This window comes from Sprattus sprattus (assembly GCF_963457725.1).
Source record: "Sprattus sprattus genome assembly, chromosome: 6".
In the NCBI taxonomy this organism is placed as follows: Eukaryota; Metazoa; Chordata; class Actinopteri; order Clupeiformes; family Clupeidae; genus Sprattus; species Sprattus sprattus.
The window spans coordinates 25222679-25247788 of NC_137925.1; the positions used below are offsets into that span (position 1 = coordinate 25222679).

Sequence of the window (25110 nt, forward strand, 5' to 3'; positions counted from 1 at the left end):
TCAAAAATAGTGAGCTATCAGTCTAGTGTGGTTGACTGAGTCCATGTGCATATAGCCCAGCATCCCACGAACGTCATGGCAACTTGGTGAGAAGGGGCGGTGCTGTTATTTTGCACCGCAAACGAGACTCGTCGACGCACCGCAGATCAGGCGACTAGACGAGTCGGACTTCCATGCACTAACGTCAATTGCACGTTGTGCATCAACAAATAATGCAGTGACAGTAGGAACAACTAATATAGGCCAGATTTGGTCTTTTAAGAAGATGGCGCCGTCTGGTTCGCGCAGTATTAAAAGGAGCTGTAAGAGAGTTTTACACTGGATCCCGGTTTTATTCATCTCCATAATTGTGGCATGGTCTTACTACGCCTATGTTGTCCAGCTTTGTATTGGTAAGACTCTTTCATTTCTCAAACGACTGTGACCTGTGTTTTTCGATATTTTCTACAGACGAAATCATGAGGTATATGATGATTTCTAACGCTGAAATGTAGACCTGGCGTTAGCTGTTAAAATGTTGTTGTCATAATCACTTCAACCAAATTCATTTTTCGAATTAGTGGTCAGGAGTTGGTCAAAATGGGCACATATGTCAACGCATGTGATGGCATCTGGAAAGCTCCAACAAATAATGTTGAGTCACTTTCAGAGAGTTCTATTTGAGAGAGGTGAACACAGACAAAGATCATATTTTGTATAGGGCATGAGCGTTCAGGCTTTTGAGTTGGGTGTAATTGATTTTTATTTAAAAAACATTCCTTTCAAAGGTAAAATCGTACCTATTCGTATGATTGATGCACTCCGTAACCATGATGTGTAAACTACATAGTATTCATGAAGCATGTACCCCTTTATCCCTCAAGACTGACACCAGTGTTCATCTGAGCATACACAAGCCATTTGTGCAGTGTCTGGATGAAATATCACTTCACGAATGAAGGCACGTTAGATTTATGTGGTACTGTATCGCCTGCCTGGGTGTAAATTAGTTTACAGTGAAGGATGGCCTCACATTCAACCACAAACACAATACAAATGTGCTTAAATCAAACAGCCCCTGTGTGATGCATGCCATTTTCAAGTAGGAACACACTTTCATCTGTATGCCATCTCAGCACGTGGCATATGGGTCACTTCTTTACAGGCATCTGGGAGTCTATCTCTGAGTCTGACTCCGACACAACTTAATTTGTTTAGAGGAGGGTCTCAAAGTGTTCAATCTCTGCAAGCTCAGCATATCACTGACGCTCAGTCAGTTTTGAGAAGACTGTCATCATCGACATAATTAGGCAGAAAATCGAGGGAGCTGTTTTCTGATATTTAGCTCCGAGAAAGTCCTGTGTATATGAGCAGTGGTCGAGGCAACAGAGACCACAGCACCAACTGCTGATGCTGCTGCTGAGTTCCAGCAGTGTTTATGCTGAACTGCAGTCAGGCGGTCTCCATAGACACCCCTTCCCGTTTGTCAGTGTACAACAACTCCCTGCAGCTAGCGAAACATTCGCAGGGCTTGAAATCTACTTGGTTTTGGCCTATTCGTTATTGCAAGTTGTCAGCAAAATGTCAAGTAATTTCTTGTGTGAGTGTATGTGTTTGTGTGTGAGAGAGAGCAAGAGAAAGAGAAAGAGAGAGAACAGAGAGAGATGGAGAGGGGGGGGGGGGGATACCTTTAGAAGCAGACTGGATTTTCAAGGCATAATTACATCTTGACCTTATCTCACAGTTTATTAACAACATGTCAAGCCCTTGTTTCGTCAGGATAAATAGTCTAGAAGGCAAGTTCTTCCTCTCTTGGTGGGGATTTCTAGTAGATTCAGAGCTGATAGACTGCAATGAAGATGGCCACATTTAAAATCACACCTTTCTCATAGGATAGTTGAGGATTCTCCCTGAACAGTTACAATAGATATCTTTCACAGTATCAGAATCACCACAGTTACACCAGCTATCTCACAGTATCAGAATCACCACAGTTACAACAGATATCTCTCAGAGAATTAGCACAGTTACAACAGATATATCTCACAGTATCAGAATCACCACAACAGATAGCTCTCACAGTATCAGAATCACCACAGTTACAACAGATATCTCTCACAGTATCAGAATCACCATAGTTACAACAGATAGCTCTCACAGTATCAGAATCACCACAGTTACAACAGATATCTCTCACAGTATCAGAATCACCACAGTAACAACAGATACTGTATCTCTCACAGTATCAGCACAGTTACAACAGATATCTCTCACAGTATCAGAATCACCACAGTTACAACAGATATCTCACAGTATCAGCATCGCTACAGCCCACAACATCACAGGTCCAATTGATTTAGGAGATTCAAGCTCATGTTACAGCAGTAATTAAGATATTTAAATGTTTTCTATTAGGTCCTTCGTCTCTCTGGGAGGAAGCCTCGAAGTCAAATGTATAATTCATAGCCAGCTAATCTTTATCATAAAAAAAAAAACCTCAAGGCCAATAGAATTCCCTTTTGCAGGGTCTTGCCTGTTTATCTTGTGATAATGACAAGCTGACTATACACTATACCTCACGTGGAGGAATCGAGTCAGAATTTGTATATGACTGCTAGGTTATTATAGGTCAAATGAAATGATGACTGTCATCATTTCTCACCTCTCAAGGAATATTTCATAGTTGGTGATTTAGAGGTTTCACCTGAACTGGAGACAGCCATGATCAAATAATGCAATGGTTTTGAGACTGCGTGTAACCCACCGTACAAAAGGCTTATGAGTGTGATGTCAGCTGATCCCTCTATCTGAAGGCTAATCTCATTGTCTTCCTGGCAAACACAACCCTCAAGCAATCTCTGCTTGACCCATTTCTTAATGCATAACCACTTAGTGGAGTTCTGAATTGCATTGGTGTTCTTGTTGTTCAGTCAGTCCGGCTGCATTTCTAGTTTCTGATAACCACACATAGTAATGAAACAAGACTCAGAACACAAGTGAAAAATACGGGTGTATACAATTATATGCCATATACCAGTAACATATGAGTCTAAACGAAACGATTATGAACAATTATGATTAATGAATGAATAAATGAAAAAAAATCATAAAATGTACTTCTGTGGTTTGATCTGGATACATGGCATTCGCTGGTACATTGTGAAACTGTTGCAAGCTCTAAGAGCCTTCATGAGCAGTTTATAAATCTTGTTTAATAAAAGAATGAAACTTAGTGAGCCATCGGCAGTTTGTGTTACTTGTAGTTCTACTGCCTTCACCCAGCGCCCATCTTAAGTGGAATCTGTTACAGTGTGGTTAATGGCTTTGCAGTACTGACCACAATACCTTCCATTACTTTATCACAGCACTTCAGACCAGTTCTCTTTACAAGGCAGTCTCAGCGTTCAGTAGAAGGGCTTGGGACACTAGTCAGCAGCCCATGTCCTTACTGAAGGACTACTGCATCAGCAGTCCCCATCATCTCTTCTTAGGGCACTTCATGGTCTACCAGCCTACACTGACAAATATATTGTACTAGCAGCTATATTCCTACTGCAGTCAGTATGGTGCATTGCAATGAGGGGTTTGCATAGCTTAATATCACTTGGAGCTTTTCAATTACAACTACATTGCTCAGAGTTTAAAATTATGAAAATTGCAGCATTATGACTCATTTGAAATATGCAATGGAAATGCATTTCAGTCAGCATGAAAATGAACTGTACTGACGATAACTAATCTCTCAATTAACAGCACATTAACACATTAACAACACATGGACACTACTGTAGTTGGGTGAATGCAGAAAAACTACCAATCATTTTCAAATCTTCTCCATGCTATCATAACCCCGAAATAGCCAGTCCCTGCTTGAAACAGTTTCATTATCACCATGGATACAACATAGGGACACCAGATTGTGGCGACAGACTCTACAACAGACAAATGGGCAAACATATGTAGCTGTCAAAACACGTCACAAAAGTGTTTATTCATGGTCAGCAGATAATATAACTACAAACAACCACAAGCTGGTGTTTAAAAAAGTTATCTTTTAAGAAACCAATGACAGAAGTTTAACTACATGGCTGCATCTCAATTGACACTGAAAAGTTACACCTATAAAAAGAAAGCTGCTGTAATAAATATTCTTTTCCAATGTTTGCTGGAGCTAACAATCTGTTAGGGGCCACACAAACAGATGGACTCAGAAAAAACTTCTCTGGGACTCTCATGGGATCTTAAATTAGCAACTGAAATATCTAGAATGGTCTGGCTTTATTAACCAATCCTGAAACTTACAAAGGAACAGATGCCCATGACAATTATTTGACACATCCACTGTACACTAAAGGGAGGGCTGGATTTCTATGGTGGCTGTTTGGCAGAAGATGGAAAGAAATGCAAACATTACTAACAGCATCTTTGAAGGGAGAAAATATCGTTAATTGTCTTGCACTGTAATTGTATCGCCTGATCTTTTCTTGTGTTCTTTCTTACTTTTCTCCAGAATCAGTTGAAAATCTTGGAGAGAAAAGTAAGTGCATGTGTATTCGATTTTAAAAAGTGATGCTATAAAGAAGTTGGTAATAATATTCTTATTGTAGTGAAGCTAAATAATCTCAGAATTGAAAATGAATTCCATTAAATCTTAACTTAAAGTTTTACATACTCATCCTTGGAAGAGGGCCTTAGGTCCTCTTATGTCAGTATCTGACATTAGTAGCTAGTAGGCTTAAAGGGAATTTTTTTGGGTGTCCAAACCTGACTGTTTGTAGAGGTTCTGTAGTGAAAGTTTCTGTTTCTTTTAAGTTATTAAAGAAAACAGACACAGGTCTATCCCTGTGGGGATGCTTTCCATGTAGCCAGTCACTAATTATTACATTATGAGCCTGTCAGTGGTGGAAAAAAGAGGTTTACTTTGACACAGATGCTTGCATGGGATTCCGATTCCGATCGTTTATTGTAGTAAAGTAAAAGTTTGGACCCAAATCTAAAAATAGGGCCCAGGTTGAAAAATCCCTTTCAGAGAGGATGCACTCTCAGGTGGAATCAATAATTAATAAGACTTGTTTTCATCGCATCATTTTCTTTTTGGAACTGTGCGTCATAGGTCTATGTTATAGGGCGATGACGAATGGCCACCCCAGCATATTGTTCTGCCAACTAGGAATCTCACTGATTAGATTTGAGAATATGAAAAAACATACAGTTGAGCAGTTGAATATACATGTTTCCAGAATGACAGACCTAGAAAGCTCAACATTTTTAGATTTTTGGTACATAATGCACTGATTTTTATGTTAACTGGTAGAAAGTAGAAAAGATCTGGCTTTTGTACATTGAGATCATTCTTTGAGCCTCCAGCAGTACTGATACATGTTTTATTCAGTGTCTTATGATTGTTATTGTCTTGTTTCAGTTGTTTACCTCCTGGCATATCATTTATTTTTCATCATGTTTGTGTGGGCATATTGGCAAACTATCTTCACCGAACCCATGCATCCCCTGAAAGAGGTGAGTACGTGTTCACTTTTTCTGAACGGAGGCTGGCGTTATCATGGGAACTGTTAAACAGGCATGATCGTGACTCACACTTTTTTCATTTATGTTTAATGCTTTTATACCCGCAGTTAAGACTAGACTCATTATATTTCTGGGGGATATTTATGTTTATTTGCCATGAGTTTATCAAAGGAGACTGTAGCTGATGAGGCTATGCAAACAGTTGTTCTCCTTTGCTACTGGGCCACCCTTTTTGAAGTATGGTTTTATGGGCAACTAGTTTTGGTACCATTCTCAAATTAATTTTGATAGCATATAGTCATGTGAAGGACAGATAAACACCTGTGTCTTTCCCACTAGCCATCCAGGATATGCCCTTAGTAGTTCTGCTATACTGCCAAAAGACACCAGTTAGTGTGTTCGAAAGCTTCTATCAGTATCAACTGGGCTGTAGGTGGTGTTTGCAAGGTTTTTGTATGCCTTTTAGTTAATTAGCTTGCTAGTTCTGGTACAGAACTCCTTATTGCTGTATTGCCTTTAAATAATGTTGCCTCTCTTGACATCATTTATCTGCCTGCCAATAAGAAGGCTACCATGCTGTGAACTGGAATTCCAAAAATAAAACAGGAACAAACATCAAAAGGTCATGCAATATATAACAGGTATCCATGCTGTATATATATATATATATATACATATGTATGTGTGTTCAACAGTTCCATCTGTCATATTCGGACAAAGAGCTGTTGGAACGAGTGGACAGAGGAGAGTCTCAGCAGGAGATTTTGAGGAGGATTGTCAGACAGGATTTACCCGTCTACACTCGCACAATGTCAGGAGGTACAAATAAAGCTCTAGACTCTAACGTCATGCAGCTACCCAGCTGCACATATCAGTATTTGTAATTATTCTTAATTTAACTTAAGCTTTAAAGGTGGGGACAACGGTTTTGTAGCTTTCAATAAAGCTTCTGTTTTGATGAAGACATTTGGTTTATGGCAATCTTAGGCATAGCTCTTTTGGAAAGCTAGCAAATGATGTCTGCCACCCCTGTTAACATCTGTCAGGGCAAGCAGGTATCCAATCAATTGGTAGCGTGTGGGGACTTTTAAGGGGACACAGGGGGCAGTGTGTTTATTTGGCTGGCAGCTCACTTCCTTTAAATTTGCTGACTGTACATTACATACATTTCCACTCTGTTATCAGTCCCTACAGACTACATTGGTAATGCTCATTTTCATTCAGTTTGTATTTCTACAGTGTCAGTAGTTGGCTTACAGTATGAGGTGAGGGACGTTATGTTGATTGATAACTCTACTCAATCCTGGCTTCTTTTCAGCTATTCGTTTTTGTGATCGCTGCATTTTGGTGAAGCCAGACCGCTGTCATCACTGCTCAGTCTGTGATAAGTATGACCTTTCTCATGCCTGATCCCAATTGAATGTGGTTGCATTGATTGTGTTGATAATGCTTCCCAATTGCCCAATGCCTCTGTGTAATTTCTGTAGGTGTATCTTGAAGATGGATCACCACTGTCCATGGTGTGTACTTTATCGATGTATCAACTATTACCAATTAACTGCTTGGAATTGTTTCGTCTGCCTTGTTTGCATTTAAGGTCATCATTGATTGAATAGAATAGAATTTAAATTCTAATAATACTCACCTCTCACACCAGTATTTTATGATTATTACTTCTTCATTAGAGAAAACACTAAACAAGAAAATGGGAACAATTAAATGCAGCTTCCTTAAATTTATGCCTACTTGCAGCGCTAACAAAATCTTTTAATTTTTATTTAGGGTGAATAATTGTGTCGGCTTCTCCAACTACAAGTTTTTCATGCTGTTTCTAGCATACTCTTTACTCTATTGCCTTTTCATCACTGCAACGGACCTGCAGTACTTCATCAAATTCTGGTTGGTAAGTTAAGAATTGCTGGAAGATGGTGCTCTTGAGATGTTGTTGGGAGGACCCTATAGTGTGTGTCTGGTGTTCAGGTTAAGTGACTGTCAATAACTTAATGCCCTTCTTTGTGCTTTCTTTTAATAATGGCGATTTATCTCCCAGGCTGGGGGTGAAGCACATGTCCGACTAACCGAATATTTGGTAGGAATACTCAATCTGGCAATAACTGGGCTGCTGCTTCTAGACTGCAGTGAAAGTCTAATGCTTCACCCTTTAGTGGAAATGCGCAATTGAAGACTGCAGTGCACCATAGAGCCGTACGGAACTTAATAGTGCAGTAGATTCAGCTTACTCTAAGGTAGTGCCTGTAGTCAGAAAAATAGGGGGAAATGTAATCAAACATTTTGGCAGCTAAATGATATTGTCTCACTATTTAATATTATTGTCTAATACATCCTGGTAACTGGGTAGGTGGCAAAATATTTTTGCACATTTGCTTTTAGTTTGCAGACAAACAAAATGCCTTCTGTTATCCTGAAATGTTGATAGATTGTCCCTTGTGTTTGTGACATCTTGCAGAGTGGCCTGCCAGACACTCAGGCCAAGTTCCACATTATGTTTTTGTTCTTCGCTGCCTCTATGTTCTCTGTCAGTCTGGCAGCGCTGTTTGCCTACCACTGCTGGCTAGTTTGTAAAAACAGATCAACTCTCGGTGAGTCACCCTTACCATCAAAATACTATACAATAATCAAAGTACTCAGATACATAACATATACACTGTGCATACACAACAAACATTATCAATCAGGGAGGGTTGGCATGGACACTGATAGACTATATCTTCACCAATATATAATATTATCCTTTCATCATATCCTTTAACAGGGACGTGCACAGGAATTTTGAAGGGCAGTTGCTCTGCCCTGGAGAAAAGGGGCAACACAAAATATTTTACACCGCCGCTGCCACGCCCCCTCCATGTTATCGCAAATTTTCAAAATATAATTTTAAACTGTCACTTACCGCGAATGCCACGCCCCCGCCATGTAATCGCAAATATTATTATTATAAAATATTTCCTTAGGAGGGGCAACTTCAGTCGAAGAGGGCAAACGGGCAGTTGCCCAAGCAACCTTAGCACACTCCTGTGCACGTCCCTGTCCTTTACCATAGTCCACATCATCCATTAGCTTAGGGTGCAGACCAGATGATCAGAGGATTGTTTATGCAGTGCACATAGTAGAACAAAGTAAAGGTAAATTGTACCATTTTGTTTTAGAGGCTGTTCGGGCCCCTGCCTTCCGTCATGGACCTGATAAAAATGGCTTCAGCTTGGGCCTCAGTAAGAATGTCCGCCAGGTCTTTGGCGATGAGAAGACATATTGGCCAATACCCGTGTTTTCAAGGTAAGGAGAGAAAGGTCCAACTTAAAGTGTAGTTAGAACTTTGCCAGTTCTAAGAGGTGAAATGGATATTTCAGCCATAATTGAATTACTTCAGATTATTTCTTGTGACTGTGACTAAGATATGTAGCATAGTTTTGTTCATTATAATATATCACAGTATGCAATATTAAACCCAAAACCCTGTGAGTCTGAGCGTAGCCTAAATTTTGGTACCAACATACCTTAACACCTACATGTGTCACTCAACAAAAGCAGAGGTATAGAGCATCTGTGAATCTTTTTTTGATATTTACGGAAGACAAACTATTATGGATAGTGTGTTAAAAACTATTAATTTGGTTCATTACAGTGCATTCAGAAAGCAATCAGACTCTTTCACCTTTTCCATGCTTTATGTTGCAGTCTTGTGCTCAAGGACATTCACAGAGTTGTCCCTAAGCCACTCCTTCGTTGTCTCGGCTCTGTGCTTAGCGTCATTGTCCTGTTGGAAGGGGAACCTTCGGCCCAGTCTGAGATCCTGAGTGCTCTGGATCAGGTTTTCATTAAGGATATCGCTGTAGGTTGCTTTGTTCAGCTTTCCCACTAACCCTGACCAGTCTCCCAGACCCTGCTGCACATCATGATGCTGCCACCACGTTCCACTGTTTGGATAGTATAGTGCAGGTGATGAGGGGTGCCTGGTTTCCTCCACACGTGAGGCTTACAATTGAGGTCAAACCATTTAATCTTGGGTTCATCAGACCAAAGAACCTTGTTCCTCACAGACTGAGAGTCCTTTAGGTGTTTTTGTTGTTGTTGCAAACTCCAAGGAGGCTTTCCTGTGTCCTTCACTAAGGAGAGGCTTCCATCTGGCCACGCTGCCAGAGAGCCCAGATTGATGGAGTGATGCAGTGATGCAGGTCCTTCTGGAAGTTTCTCCCTTCTCCACACAGGATCTCTGGAGCTCAGCCAGAGCAACCAATCAGAACACCTCTCTTACCAAGTGAATTGAATTTAGCACAAGTGGATTCCAATCAGTGTCAAAGATGATCAAGAGAAAAGGAGGGCACCTGAGCGAAATTTCAAGTGTCACGGCAAAGAGTCTGAATATGCATATCAATGTGATATTTCAGTTCTTCCCTTTTAAGAAATTTGCAAACAAAATCTAAATCCTGTTATCACTTATTGCGTATATAATCATGTATAACGTGTAGATTGATGAGCGTAAAAAAATATTTCACAGATAGTTTCAGCAAAAGGCTGAATACTCTCTGGATGCACTGTATCCTTGTAAAAGCTGAAGTTTTGAGCAGAGTTTTGATAGGTGTATGTAGTAATATGGCTGCTGGTTTAACTGTACATGTTTTAAAGAAAACTTGTGAAAACTGCTTGACAGCTTTAACGCAAAAAGGAAGAACCTGGTGAAAATCAGGAACAACATATTCAATCGTGCTTACAATATTTGGTTAAGAGTTAAATGACTGGAACATATTGTTTGGATCTTGCTGTAAGGTGTTTGTATTGCAGTGAGTAGCCAAACTGCAAGTTAATGACTCCTCACATGTTGTCACATGGCTTGCTTGTGATATTGGTGGCAGAGATCAAGAGTGTTTTGTTTTGACTGCCATCATACGCAGTTTAGGAGATGGCTGCTCCTTCCCTACTTGTCTTGTAAACCAGGACCCTGAACAGCCTTCTACACCCCCTGGCCAAAGCCCACCCAACAAAAGGTGGGTCAACACTATTTTCATATGATGTGCATCATTTCTTTTATAGTACACATCATTCATCTGTTATATGGGGTTAACTTCCAGCCATTCTTCCTTATTGCTGCTATATTTTAATGTACTGCGAAAACACAGTTGCAATTCATGGATATTTACAGCTAATTGCACCGTAATGTGTAATAATGCCTAGCTTTAAGGTCCTTATGGATCTGCTTTGAAATGAAAGTGTTTATCTGACAGTGACTGTTTTTAGTTCCAGCAGAACATCCCCTAATGTGTTATCCTGTGTTTGCCAGTGTGGGAGAGCCCCCTCAGTTCCCTGCCAAGCCCCTGAGAGAGTCTCAGAGTCGCTTGCTCAACAGTGGAGAGTCCTGGCGAGAGAGTAAAGGACCTGGGGACAGAGAGCGGACGGGTGAGAGGACAGCAGCCGGACATCCACCCGTTGGCCTTTATGGAGCCTGTCGGAAATAGAGCTTAGCTTACTGAATGCTGATGTAGGTCATTCACAGGGCTCTGGGCTAAAACAAATGATAGCACAGGCTCTTAGTTGTTCTCCGCACTCACATGATTGGATCCAAGAGCATCCATTATAAAAACAGAATCATTAGAACAGTCACATGAACTCATAACCAGCTTTATTTACAGCCAAAGCTGTTCTGTTTGTCATGCTGCTGATAAATAGAGACTTGATTTTTTTCTTAGCATAGTTAAATACCAACACCATATACTGGCTAGGTTAGTATATAGTTGATCTTCCAGAGTGGAATTATAATAGTTTTTTTTTGCTCAGTGAATAACTGTAAGTTTAGATTTAGATACATTTTGTGTAAATCTCAGTGTATTTCTGGTAAGATGTAAAAGGTGGACATATGGGTGGACATGTGGACATATGCTTCACCTGGCATGCTACTTTCTATACTACTGATCCTAGAGCATCATATGAAAACATTTGAACTATCAAAGTCTCATGACTCCTTGTTTTCCATTCTTTAGGTACACCAAATCCAGCTCTGACTATAGAAAATGAATTGTAATTGGAAAATGTGAAGATTTTTCCTGAGAAAGGTTTGTGAAATTCATATGTGCAACAACACCTCTAACTAAACACAGCTTTAGTGTGCCCCAGTAATGAGCTGAATAATGCCTAGCCTGTATATGTGCTTTCTGTCAACAGAAGAGGTCCCTGTAAAAGGACAGAACAGGAGGTCTTCTGAGTGCTTACACGTATGTGTTGGCCGTGGTAATGATCTGTACTGTTATCCACAAGCTTTGTACAAGTTGCTTCAGTACATCGCAACCTACAAAGGGCTGTTTCTGCCACCAGAGCTTATCGGCAACCGTGCTTGAATTTGCTCTATGAATTTTGTGTCCTTACAGAAATCTGAAGACCAGATGTTTTCTGTCAGAGAGTAAACTGTGTTTATTAACACAGCTATTCTGAATGCCTAGGACAGATGTATGTTAATGCATGAACTTCATTTAGATGTATTTTATGTATGTTCAAGTACATGCTGTCAGAAGTAGGGATGAGAACCTTTACGATTTTAACGATTCCGGTTCCTTATCGATTCCTGCTTATCGATTCGATTCCTTATCGATTCTCTTATCGATTCTTATTGGGTAAGGGGTGAAAAAAGAGCACAAACGGGTTTTTTACATTAATGTTCTTTTATATAAATGTCTAGAATGCTGCACACACCATAAACAGAATGTTTACATAAATAACCAAAAACTTTTATTAAAAAACGGACATTCTTGCCACTAAATATAAAACAACAATATTTAAATGCATATGTGGTGAGAGTGTCAACTCTAAAGCTATACATTGACATTGCAGAGCACTGTTGATTGCTATTTCACTCATCTATACTGTATAGATGAGTCTATGAGTGAATGAGTGAAATAGCAAACCCCTATACAACCCTTCCTCTGCTACCTACTGATCTTTCTTTTCCAGAGCAGATATACCTCAGGAAATGTCTCATAATTGTTGGAACATTACAATGCATCCAGGTTTAGTTTAAGTTAGTCCAATCTAAACCCCTCCCTCATTGCACTCTTGAGATAAACTAAATCTGGCAATAAAATGGCACTAACAAAATCGTTGAATTGTCTGATCTGACATGAAGCCCTTGTTATTGAGTACACTGAAGGACTGTATATTTTCTTGTAGGTTGCTTGGTTGTATGGCTAATTGCGAACTATTATGCTTAACGCTTCTAATAGCAATGTAGAACCCACTACAAACACAATAACGTACTGAAACATACTTACTTGTATCATGCACACAATGCCTCACATACGTATTTGAACAAAGATGATTCGCAAACTAGGCACTCAGTATATTTAAAACTTAACTATTGCTGCCACTGAATTGAAAGAGAAACGTATCCATATCTAGGGAGCTGCACGCGTTGCTAGGCAACGCCATTATTAACGGAGTCTTTTTCGTTTCATCCCTGACTTACCAAGCCAAGGTAAAGTCCTCAAAATGTTTTATCATAACGGTGTTACTCGTGTGTTATCAGCAAACTTTCTAAAACCAACAGAGGGGAGGCAAGCACTGCCTCTGCCTCAAGCCAACGGCTGAAAATAGAAGATTCTACAGCTAAGCTAGCCTACGTTATATGACAATGTCCAACATCGCCCATTCTGTTAAGCAATTAAATGCTAAGTTTAGTTATGGTTAACACGACAACGCAAACGTTTGCTGATAACACACGAGTAACACCGTTATGATAAAACATTTTGAGTAGTTTACCTTGGTAAGTTAGGGATGAAGCGCCGTCGTTAGTTAGTCATAAACATGCCAATCTTGTAATACCATGTTGTGTGCTCAAGTGCTTATTCATAGTAGATGTACCTCCTCCCTTTGACGAAATACATGTTTTACAGACGTTACAAGTGACCATGTTTGCATTTGTTCGAGTGAAATAAAGCCACACTTTAGATCGCTTCTGTCTAGTTGCCATTTCTGCTGCGGTCTGATTTTTTAAAGGAAGAGTTCGCGCATGCGCAAACGGCACAGAGGTCCGTTTACAGACCCGGTTTTGAATTTGGCTAACGATTCCAAAGATTCGGCTCATTAGGAACCGGTTCTAAACAAGAACCGGGTTTCGGTTCCCATCCCTAGTCAGAAGGGCTGTAAAGTTGTCTTTTAAGGGCATGTGGAGGGAAACTTAAACTCCCAGTGATGGTGTGTTTGGCAACCTTGTTCATTTCATGAAATCAGGGTTGGTCATACGTTTCAGCTAATGCAAAAAACAACATTTGTGATTACAAAAGCACAGTAGACCACTGGATTGATGCTCGTGTCCTGCATATAATTCAAATGACTTCTTAAAGGTCTTAAGGCTGTCACTGTTCCCTGTGGCGCCTCCTAGCTGTCAGCACGGTACATGTACAGAGGATCAGAGGACACTGACCAGTGCTCTCGTCTTTTAAAATCCTTACAAATGGGCAGGAAGGACAAGATTAGATCATTTTGAAAGTCTTACAAGATATTTATACTTGATGTACTAATGCTGGAGGGAGTTTTTTTTTTTCCTATTGGCAGGTGTGAGAGTGTGTATTTAGTAATAAGGAAGGCACAGGGTGGACTTTACAGGACAAAAACCCCTACATTTTCAAACTGTCAGTGATGCTCTACTATTTAACGTCTGATCATATCCATCAAAAGTATTTTGAAGCTAATCTGAATATTCCTTAGGAACTTAATTGTTCCACAATTGTTTTGTACATTAAGAGACATTGGAGAGCAGTTACCAATCCAGCAACACACACAAGAAACTCTGGCTAGAGGTAGCCTATATATCATTGCTAAGTGTCACCCAACTATCAAAAACAGATATAGCAGGATATAATCCTGTGAAACCATCTAAGGCTGCCGTTAGCATATTCATATCCATTCCACATAGGAACTGGCTGAAATTAAGCTTTTTGAGACTTCGATTACTCTGGGATCCATGTTCTATCCTTGTGTCCAGTTCACAGAGTGAATAAACAGGTCCACAACGCTTCTTTCAGCTTCAAAGTACAATTGATACAATTCTATAGCAGTCAAGTGACATACCACTGGGGTGAAAAGTATGTATCTGTGGCTCTAGTTATTTTGTACATTTCGGTATTTTTGTAATTAAAATGTTTACTGTGCCATGTCTGGTTTACTTACTTACAAAATATATTTGAAATGTTTGATTTGAAGAATGTTAGTAATTATTATATGCTTGATGAATTAAACATAATTGAATACATATGAATGATTGCTATTGCGTAAAACGTCTAAGTCTTGTACTTGATCCCTCTACTATGTACCCCTATAATTTTAACCCTGCCCCATGGAATACAAATAACTTCATAGCAAAAACGACTCCTCTCCACTGACTCCAAAATACCACCTGTTACTAGAGAAGTCAACTTACTCAAACAGCAAATGACTGAATCCTCTAAATTGAGGACCATATCGTCTTTGAGTATTTTCTATGACAACCCTTTGAAAATGTTATTACATGTAATTGCAGAGTGCACTTTTCAAATAGTTTTTCAGGCTAATTGTATGGATTGTTCTAGCAAATGTGCATTGTAATGTATTTGTATGAACAATGGGCCTCATTCTCGACAGCAGAAGGACTTTCTTCTGATCTCCACTTCGGTGGATTTAGGAAAACATTTGCCATTCTCCATAGTTTTCTCATCTGGGATTTCTTCTGAACTTCAGAAGACTTTCAGAACGCAAAATAGCAGTCATAACTCTGCCTGAATCTTCTCAAATGACGTGGCCATCTTGTGGTTATTTGAGGAATCGCATTTTTAAAAACTGGGTTAATGGCTGAATTAGTGTGAAACCGTTGGTGATTGCGTTTACATCAACTCTACAGACATCCTCGGATTAAAATAATTATAATAATAATAAATACGAGAATATTTGTATCATCAACAATTACGTTTCACATTTATAGTCATGATTCTACGAGGCATCGTGATGTCATTAAATAAATAAAAGGACTACACCAGAATGCTAATCCAGACTATTATCATTTGTAGATCCACGTTGGTGGAATGAAGTGCCTCGTTTTTCTATTTCTTATGTAAAGTAGTATTTATTGTTACACTAGGTCTTCATTGCTCATAGCTTGACTGTTCTCTCCCTTGTACGTCGCTTTGGCCAAAGGCGTCTGCTAAATGACTAGCCTGACGATGTCATACTCATAATTCTAGTCAGAATATGAGTCTGAGTCTGCTCCATTGAGCTGTGATTATGGGGCGTGTTTCAACGAACCAGGAAAGAAAATGCCTCTTCGCTCAATTGGATACCTAGAACTAATCAGAGCATTGTAGTATGACCATCTGATACATTCAACTTTTACCGGATCCCATAGGAAGGACGGCAAAAACATCTTTACAATCTACAAATGCCTTGATTGCGTTTCTTTGTTCCTCTTTAAAAGTTAAGGGTCTGTCGAGGTCTTCTAAAACCGACTCAATGGCAGAATCTACACATATTAGCTCTCCAGCGGCAGCCATGTTTGTTGAACACGAATTTGAACCGAGCACTCTTTGGTGACGTGTTTGATTACGTTACTGTTCATAATCTGTCGATCATCGTATAAAGCCCGCCCTGGCACTTTGATTGGCTGTACTATTTTCGACCGGGAAAAATTTCTCCCCAACGGTCGAAGAGCCAGACCGAACTTCCCGTCCAATTTTTTTTGTGGGCGTAGTTCGGGCTGGTATCCAGGCTACTAAATGACTGAATGTGAATGTAAATGTTCACAAACACTGCACATGTAAGTGAATAAATAAATACACACTAAACCCAATCGCGTTAAAATAGTCATAGTGGAATAGAATGGACACATCCTGCAGTACCTCCATGTCTGCACCGGTTAAGTTAAATCTACGTTTTTTGCTCGCTTTCCGCTTAGACATGACTCGCCTTACGAGGTGCTTTCGTGTGATTTCGGGAGATTCAAACAGCAAACGTTTCTACTGTTGCGTGCCCTAATAAGGAGCTGGCGGGGCGTGTATGTATGCCAATCCACTTTCACAAGAACGCGGATCAATTTAAGAAACTAATCCGGAGGAACACAGCTGAGAAGACTTCGGCTGTTTATGAACGCAGTTTCAAGCGTGCCCCTTACGTTTGTTTTTACGAAGTCGCGTAAGTAACATTTCAGAAGAAGTTCAGAAAATGAACGAGAATGAGGCCCAATGTTCTTTTGTTATGAACAGAAGTTCCACAGCATATTGCAACACTATGTGTATGTAAAACGATGGTAAAAAAAATAATACAATGTCTGCAGATCTACTGCTTGTTTTAGTATGGTTACAGCATACAGCAATTTGCACTTGCATTTAATTCTTGAATACGCCAACACCTTTGGATATTTGATGAAGTAAACATCTGAAATGATGCTTAAGGGCTGGACTCTCATTTGGGTAAGAGTCAGTATGACCCCATGGGCTACTAGATGTGAACACACTAATGACCCAAGATTATTTCACACTATAAGTCATTGCTGACAGTAGTGTCTTCATATTAGACACTTTTGGTAAGCACACATGACGGCGAGGTTCATTGTCTTTATTTTAATCATATTATTGGCTTTCTACTACTTGGTTGACCATATTGTGTTTTGATTTACATATAGAAATGTATTTACTTTCTATTCTTTCACATGGGTGAAACTGAGCTACCTCATAGTATACAGTAGGGCTACAACAAAATATCAAAGTTAGGAGTGAAGAAAAAAAGGCTGCCAGGTAATACTGTAAAATAAAAAAACACACTATATAACAGTCCTTCCAGGATCTCCCAGATTATCTTTGACAAAAATCCCAGCGAAGCACTTCATCCAAAATAGCCAGATCTTCGCGGTGCAAGTTTGGGGGGTTTCTGCAGCATTGGGTTTTCTCCTTTTTTTAAAAATATATTTCCGCATCAGAGATTTTCAAAAATTTAAATGGATCAGTTCCTACTGATTATTTTTCAAGGATTACAGAAATGACTGAAACATCTGTTATTAATGTGTCATTATTTCTTATTACTACCTGTCATCTTTGAGCCCTGAAACTCCAGCTCTAGTCTCCTCATTCATCATGAGTGCAAATGTAATGTGACATGATGGAGAGCTGTACATTAACAATACCACTCTTTTAATGTGGTGGCCAGCTCCATAACATAGCACTGTTCAGCGAACTGTCCAAAAGGCATACCATGTTTTAGATGCTATTTAGAAATCAAATGTAAAAAATGATAACTGAAAATGCCATTTCCATGTTCTCTAATAATATAATATCTCAGATGTTATATAAAATATAATAGATGTCTTAATTATTGACTCAATAGTGGTAGAACTGTTATAAAATACATACATGGGATGCAAATAAATTGTACTTCCCTCATGATACCCATGTGCTATGCAAAGTTGTTGTGGCAATTTTAATAATATCTTTTATATCAATATTGAGCAGGGTTCTGTTTCAACTGGCTGCTCTAGATCACTTGGAACTGGTAATGCCAAGCCCTTTGAATGGTTTTGTTTTGCTCTTTCAAAGTTTTGAATCATAAACTGCAATCAATATTTAAAAATCTGGATCTTGAATGCATCAGAAAACTGAATGAAATAAAAAAAAGCCAGAATGATACTTATTTCTGTCACCTACTGTATATTTGTTGTGAAAATTATTGCCAACACTATGTTTTTCAATGTTATGTCTTTGTCAAATCTGCTACTTATTATTGCATCTCTATAAAACACTTTGTGCTATATGCAAAAAAGGTGCTACAAAAATAAAGTGTTGTCCTATTGATGTCAGAATTTGACTTTCGCAACTTATTTCATTTCACAAAAAGTGATAACAAACAATGTTTTCTCGCCTTTTTGTGTATTTCTATAAAACCAATGTCTACAAACACATACAAATTTTACATGCTCAGTTAATGTGTTAGAAAAAAAACAAAGCTTTTATTTAGAAAAGCTCTTAAAACTCACCCTTTCCGTTGCATATCCTCATTAAGATGAATCCTTTTACACATAAATAAGTCACCAAACTATCAGAAGTCTCACCTCAAACATAAAAATGGAATCATCCATGGCTGTTTCTTGATTTAAGCGTCATGCCTGGAACCCTGAATGCAAACATCCACTGAGATTAGGTAAGAACACAGGTTGCAGTAAACTAAAATTATAGATATTGATATAAAACGATAACCTAATCACATTAGTATCATTCTCACAAAATCTCAACTGCAACAATACACATGCAAGCTGAACTTTCACGTCAGAAATGTAAAAATCACCATAACTGTCACCTTCAGGCTTCTGTAGATTCTACATAACCTAAATTAACGCCCATGGATGTTTACACTGATGCAAGAGGCATTCTGCTAAATCGCAGAAACTGAAGCAACTGAACCTCTACTGTTCATGAACACAAACAAATCAACTCCAGATCATCCCTTACAGGAAAAGAAAGCAGCTAAGGGGCTGAGGTTCATCGTTCTCCGCCGCATCTGACAGTCAACAAATGATAAGAGACTGAGCCCATGCAAACTAGACACAACTCACTCAAGCCTTTAGAAAAGCTTGGGCTACTGTTCAACACAGCATTTATTTCAACACCTGCGGCACGTGCAGCAGGGCTTCTGTAGGCAACACAGAATTTTAAAGTGACAAACAAAAACGAGTCAGAGTAAACAAAACGCACAAAAACACTTTGCGCTTTGTTCAACAATCCACAATGCAAGTAAAAAGGATTCCACTGATATTAGGTTGGCGGGATAAGTTAGATTATTTCTATGCATTATTTCTTCAATGAATAAAAGGCTTTGAGCTCCTCTTCTTACTAAAACCCTACAAAACCCTTATGTCAACTTTTTCTTAAAAATGAAAATGGGCTACAGCCTTAAAAAAAAAAAGATCAAAATGTTCTTAATAATGGCAGTTAGGAATCACTTGTCTTACCATACCATACTGTACTGTACTGTTAAGCTGGTGCTCACCCTTAGTAAACAGTAAAATCAGTTGCACCAGCCTGTCTGTGTTTCTGTAGATGTATGAATGGAAGATACGTCCATAAAAAGTCTATCAAAATAAGAGAACATGGCCATAATCCTATTATCAGGGAATAACACAACAACGTAACAAAACAGTGTTACTCAGCTATCCAATGATCAACACAAAACAAACTAAATGTAATAAATTAAACTCTAGAGAAGAAAACAGAATGTAGCTGATATTAAGGCTGAGATCTGTTGGGGGACAACATGAATTAGATCAAGAACTCTAGTCACTCCTTTGCTCTTCAAAAGAATGGATTGAAACAAATGTTATGAAAGAGAAGGTAACAAAGGGAAATCATTTCTTGTAGCTATTCATTCGAGTCTGACGAGAGCTTTTAAAGTGCAAAATACTTACTTTTAAGAAAAATTTAACTAACAAAAATATAAACAGATGTTTAAATGATGCCCTGCGTGTGAAGTTCAAAACAAACCCATAAGCAATTTCAAGGAGCTTTCATAGAAAATAACATGAAATGCTTGATCGTGGTGTTCCAGACAGTGCTTGGAGTGGGGTGGAGCCGGCACAAACTTTTCTGTGTCAATTCGTTTCTCGACCAACCTTGTAAATACAAGACTCCCGGGAAAAAGCCTTTGCCATACCACGGAAAATTACACTGCCATCACCGTGGAGATATTTCATGCTTCTGGAGGACTGGACAAGATGGAGGTGAAGTCCTGGGAGGCAGAGGGGTCAAAGGTTACATGTCATGATGACTGCTGCTTATTGGCCTCCTCCTCATACGCATTGCCGGTGCCGTTCTGGACATAGGATGAGCCTGAGCCCAGCCCGTAGAGGTGGCCACAGTACTTGCCATCGTCTATGTTGTCCTCAAAAAACATCTGCGATACAAGAGAATGTGTACAATGGGTACTGCAGTCGTCATATGGAACCCACGCACTGCTAGTCGAGAAACCAGAGAGAGCTGGTTGAGATGTATAAAAAAATTGTGTAATTATCACATCTACTACATCACCCTCTACACAACCTCAGTGTTTGATTTTACGTATGAATGTAATGCTACTAATTACTACTAAGAGTTGAAGTCAGCTTTGTAGTCCATTCACAGAATGTACCTCTCTCATTTTGAAGAAAGCCATTCCGGTCAGAAGTGAATCTGATCCTGCCTGATGCTGGGGCCCAATTCTTTCCAGCTCCAGCTGCTCTGCCACCTCCTGAAGGCCTCCCTGTCAATCAAATTCGCAGCTGCCAATCAAACTCACAGTTGCAATAAATTACATTGCATCAAAACACTATTAACCAGCAGCAAAAGTTGCACCTGCAGCATATTTAAAAACAGTGGCTTCCAGACACATATTATTACACAAGGCAAGGGTTTTTGATAATAATATAGATACATTGGTCACAGTTGCAGTGATGGAGATAATTAAATCAAACCGTTTCATGCCTTAAGATTTTTGCAGCTTTTCATGAGGTATTTCACATCGTAGATGCTAGGGAAGAAAAGACGAAGAATCTCAAAGAAATCAGCTTCTTCCTCTGGCAGGTTGGAGTTGGACAGGATTTTGATGAGGTAACCAAAGTCATAACCACTGCAAGACAGACAAGGGAAAAATCAAAACATCACCTCACAAAACCTCAAATATCAAAGTAGATTCATATTTCTTCAGTACACTACACTCCAGATAACTTTCAAATGTACTTTTTAAAGGGAACAGTTTAGTTTTCAGTGTAACTCACAAAAGACCTGCACATCATTGTTAAGCAAATAAATAATACATTTCCAAACAAAGTAAAACTAGACTATGCTGATGAACTGATGAATTGATTTAACTGTTGAAGATTGTAGTATGTAACTCTCTCTAACTCTCTAGAGCAGCAGCAGCAGATCTGAGGATGAGGACGAGCAGCTGATCGCTGGAGAGCAGAAGAGGGAGAGAAGGAGGGATGAAGAGAGAACTAAAGGTCTGTTAGAGAGAGAGAACTAAAGGACTGATAGAGAGAGAGAACTAAAGGACTGATAGAGAGAGAGAGAGAGAGAGAGAACTAAAGGACTAATAGAGAGAGAGAGAACTAAATGACTGATAGAGAGAGAGAGAACTAAAGGACTGATAGAGAGAGAGATTTGATTGCAAAGTATTTTTTAAGTGCTGAACTGACTGCCAAAAGACCACGGAGTGCAAAGCTTGAAAGAACATTAGTGAAATCTTTGCTACCTCCTTGTAGGAACTAGGTCTATTTTGAGTCTTCAGGGAGAGTGGCTGACCTGTGGAATGACAGCCACTTCACGCCCTCACAGAGCACCACGCCAGATGTCATGAGCAGCTCGGCAAAGTACAGGGTCTCAATGCCCTCCTCCTCGTGCTTCTTAAACTGGATACCAGATGTAGTCAAAAGTTCTATGGAGTCCTGTGCATACATATCTTCTCTGCAAGAATGACACAAAGCACCTAGGCACTTAGCACCACTTCAATGGGACTTTTAAACATGTCTGTGATTCATTATCACTGATACTGCTCTTAAATGCAGAAAAGATCATACTCTACTACAGTATGTTGACAAAAAATACCATTCAATCTGAACCCATGAGCAGAGTGCAAGTGTGCACACTTGCTAGACATAGCTAACTGTTAATTTAAACCTTGACTTTTGGAGTGTGTTGCATAAGAAACGGGTACTTACGTGAGGTTGAACTTGAAGTTGAATTGCCATGTTGATGTTCCAGGTGAGTATTCACCCTGCTCATTCATGAAAGTCAAACCCAACTGGATTATCTTCAGCAAGTCAACATTACAACGCAGGAGCTGATACTGATAGTCTGCATTGCTTCGGAATTCTCCGATGGGTCTGGCCACCACACCAGGGAACTCTGTATCCTTCAGAAACACACAGAAAAACAAACGTTTGTCTCAGTTCAACAAACCTACACTCAGCACTTAAACAGGGAAAAGGGACTCCATCAACGAACCATAGCGACATAGTTGTATTTACGGATGACCTGCCGGATCCTCTTCAGCTCCTCATCCAGATTGTACGCCCAAACCTCGCATATTCTTTGGCTATGATCCACAGTAGCTGCAGGCATAATGCAACTTAGATGCCTGGCATCAGAAGCAGAGCGCTCACCTTTGAGGAAACCTTCATGGGACTGCTACCCTGATCCTCCCTAAAGGGACACAGGACCCATGTCAACACAGACCTTCAAAGGTGATTCCAGAGATAGCATCTTAAGTGATTGGCGTGGCTACACCAGATGACAAGAGAACAGCATCTGGAGACTACTCATCTACTACTATATTGAATGGTAATATAAGTAAATAAAAGCAAACCAGTCTGGTTTCCCTCCATATAAATTCACAAATAAGGGCACCGTTGGTTTAAACTGTCTTCACGCAGTGTTGGTTTGAAATATGCTTAAAAAGACAATTGTGTAAACAGATTCCCCCATGTTTGTGGCCGCACATGTAGTTTAATGTGGATGAATAGTAATTGACATCTGGCCCCATGAGACTGGTTCCTGACAGAACATGGAAAGATGAATTCACATGACAGAAATGAACGTCTGTGGAACACTACCCTCTGTTAATTTCCATAATGGTCAAGAAATCAAATCATGGCTACTTCATTGCAGATCCAGCTTCAAGAAAGAGAGAGGCAACATCTGGTTTGCCAGGATAGCAGAGGTTTGCTAGTGTGTTACTGGTGTACGCCAGAGACATTCAGCAATTCTTGTTTTATGCTAGGACATCATCTCTGACCAGTATGACCTTGCATGCAATCTGTGTGCATCACAGCAGACACAACCATCCCCAGTCAATGCTTACTTTGAAACTAGCTTAGATCAGTATGTTCTATAGACCCAATGAGGTTCAAATCACACCACGTAGCCTACTGTCCAACAGTGCTGTTCTATAACAAATACTGCCTATCGAATGCTGATCATACAGACAAACCAAATAATGCTGTTGCTTTTGTCATCAGGGTAGTGCATCAAACAGTGTCTTAACCAGAGAACAGTGCAAACAATACTTGTACACTTACTTGAGATGCTTTGACGTAGACTTTGCGTTATAGAAAGATGAAGACCTAAACATACCCTAGCTACCAACCAAACGTTAGGTATTGCCTCAAAAAAAAAAGAGTGAAGATTTCAGCGTCACGTCACTGCTTGGTTTCTAGAGCGAATCATGCTAGCAACGTGAAAAAACAGCAGTGATATATTTCATTGTTTATCGTTTGAACAGAGCCACACTGTTTGTAACAAGAAATGGAAATAATGTTTTGTCGTAGGACAGGCTGCATTCGACACAACTGGGCTAGCTAGCCAGGTTATAGTGTAAAGTTAACGCAGACCGCTAACGTTGGTCAGACATCGGTCACATTTGTTGAGGTCAGTGGTTGTTTGCAGATAATGTCAGTTTGTAAAATGCAGGCCATGCACTGTTGTCTTCCGCCTATTACCGACCCAGCAAGAATGCAAACTTTATTTGAGAAAATCCCTTGCTGGTAAGGTCTAAGTAGCTAATTGGCTAGCTAGCCATGAATTTGTCCTGTCCTGAGGCAAATTTTATTTTGGCCAGCCAGGCAGAACTTACCTTTTCTCAAACAAGGCACTGCACGTTACACCTAAATTAACTCTGCAAAAAACGATTATTCTAATATTTTATCATTGGGGCCGTCTTCCTAACTTTCAAATAGTTTTATTTTCCTATAATAGCCACACACACACACACACAGACGCCACCCTTGAGCCCTTACTGCGCAAGTCAATGACGTTACGACAGGAGTAACCTTTCAACCATTTCTACGTCAGAACATACTGGAAACAAGAACAAGAGAAAGAAATGTGATGATATGCAGAAAGATATTATAAATATTGGTTTTAAAGCACGGGCGTAGAATATTAGATTTTTATATTTATTGAGCTTTAAGTATGAATGCAATGCCTAATTAAAATAACATGGACACATGTCTACAGCTATTGTTGGTATACTTTAGAGTTTCAAGGCTGTTGTAATGTCAATTGATCTGGGCATAATTTCTGTTATATCTTTAGCAAGGAGAAAAGTAGAATATGGTTAATATCCTGAAGAGGAGAATGGGCTGAACCATACAGTGTCATGAAAAAGTTTGGGCACCCCTGGTCAAAATGTTACTGTGAGAAGAAGATAAACTGATCCCAAACAGGCATACAGGTAAAGATTGAAAATTATTTTCTTCACTTAAAACACGATTAGTGTATTATTTAGTAAAAAAAATGATTGGCACACCAAGCTAAAGTTTGGGCACCCCTAGAGATTTTAGCTCTAATAACTTTTACTAGGGACTCTTAATTAACCTGTTAATGCTATGGCTTGTCATCATTAGGAAAAGGCCAGGTGATGCAAATTTTTAAGTTTTACAAACACTCTTCAAACCTTGTCCCAATAATCAGCAGCCATTGACTCTGCCCACAAATCAGGACTTAGTTGAAAGTAGATTGCAAATCGTTTCAGGTAGCTGTTTCCTCAGTTCATAATGTAATAAAGAAATCAGAAATAACTGCTCGTAGGAAGACTTACTCTGGACTCTGGAGTGGAAGT

The 25110-nt window shown here is 39.5% G+C and overlaps 2 protein-coding genes across 5 annotated transcripts; one reads left to right on the top strand and one right to left on the bottom strand.

Moving 5' to 3' along the window:
• Positions 1-265: 265 nt before the first annotated feature.
• On the top strand, positions 266-11539 carry zdhhc2 (zDHHC palmitoyltransferase 2; the record flags this gene model as incomplete). Its single annotated transcript, XM_080840642.1, has 13 exons — positions 266-392; positions 4490-4516; positions 5402-5496; positions 6201-6324; positions 6824-6893; positions 6993-7025; positions 7288-7408; positions 7556-7594; positions 7973-8105; positions 8673-8799; positions 10416-10508; positions 10802-10917; positions 11499-11539. The coding sequence occupies 13 exons, from the start codon at positions 266-268 to the stop codon at positions 11537-11539; spliced, it is 1146 nt and encodes a 381-aa protein (XP_080696768.1).
• Positions 11540-18961: 7422 nt separating this feature from the next.
• On the bottom strand, positions 18962-24261 carry cnot7 (CCR4-NOT transcription complex, subunit 7). Of its 4 annotated transcripts, none has more exons than XM_080840645.1 (8): positions 24124-24261; positions 23570-23654; positions 22655-22694; positions 22211-22404; positions 21795-21956; positions 20976-21120; positions 20644-20754; positions 18962-20409 (listed from the first exon to the last, which is right to left on the bottom strand). In XM_080840645.1, the coding sequence occupies exons 2-8, from the start codon at positions 23620-23622 to the stop codon at positions 20275-20277; spliced, it is 840 nt and encodes a 279-aa protein (XP_080696771.1). In that variant the 5' UTR covers positions 23623-23654; positions 24124-24261; the 3' UTR covers positions 18962-20274. The 4 variants fall into 4 exon arrangements, with proteins under 4 accessions (XP_080696771.1, XP_080696770.1, XP_080696769.1 ...); XM_080840644.1 differs by having other exon boundaries at positions 22497-22694; XM_080840643.1 differs by having other exon boundaries at positions 22497-22694; positions 23570-24261.
• Positions 24262-25110: the final 849 nt, after the last annotated feature.

Bases quoted from the DNA above. Each gene is read 5' to 3' on its own strand.
- cnot7 (XM_080840644.1), bottom strand. From the start codon at position 22,613: ATGCCTGCAGCTACTGTGGATCATAGCCAAAGAATATGCGAGGTTTGG. The intron at 22,405-22,496 runs GTTCGTTGATGG...GTGTTTCTGAAG, and splicing joins AATACAACTATGTCGCTATG to GATACAGAGTTCCCTGGTGT. The intron at 21,121-21,794 runs GTCAGCCACTCT...TCTGTCTTGCAG, and splicing joins AAGTGGCTGTCATTCCACAG to TGGTTATGACTTTGGTTACC.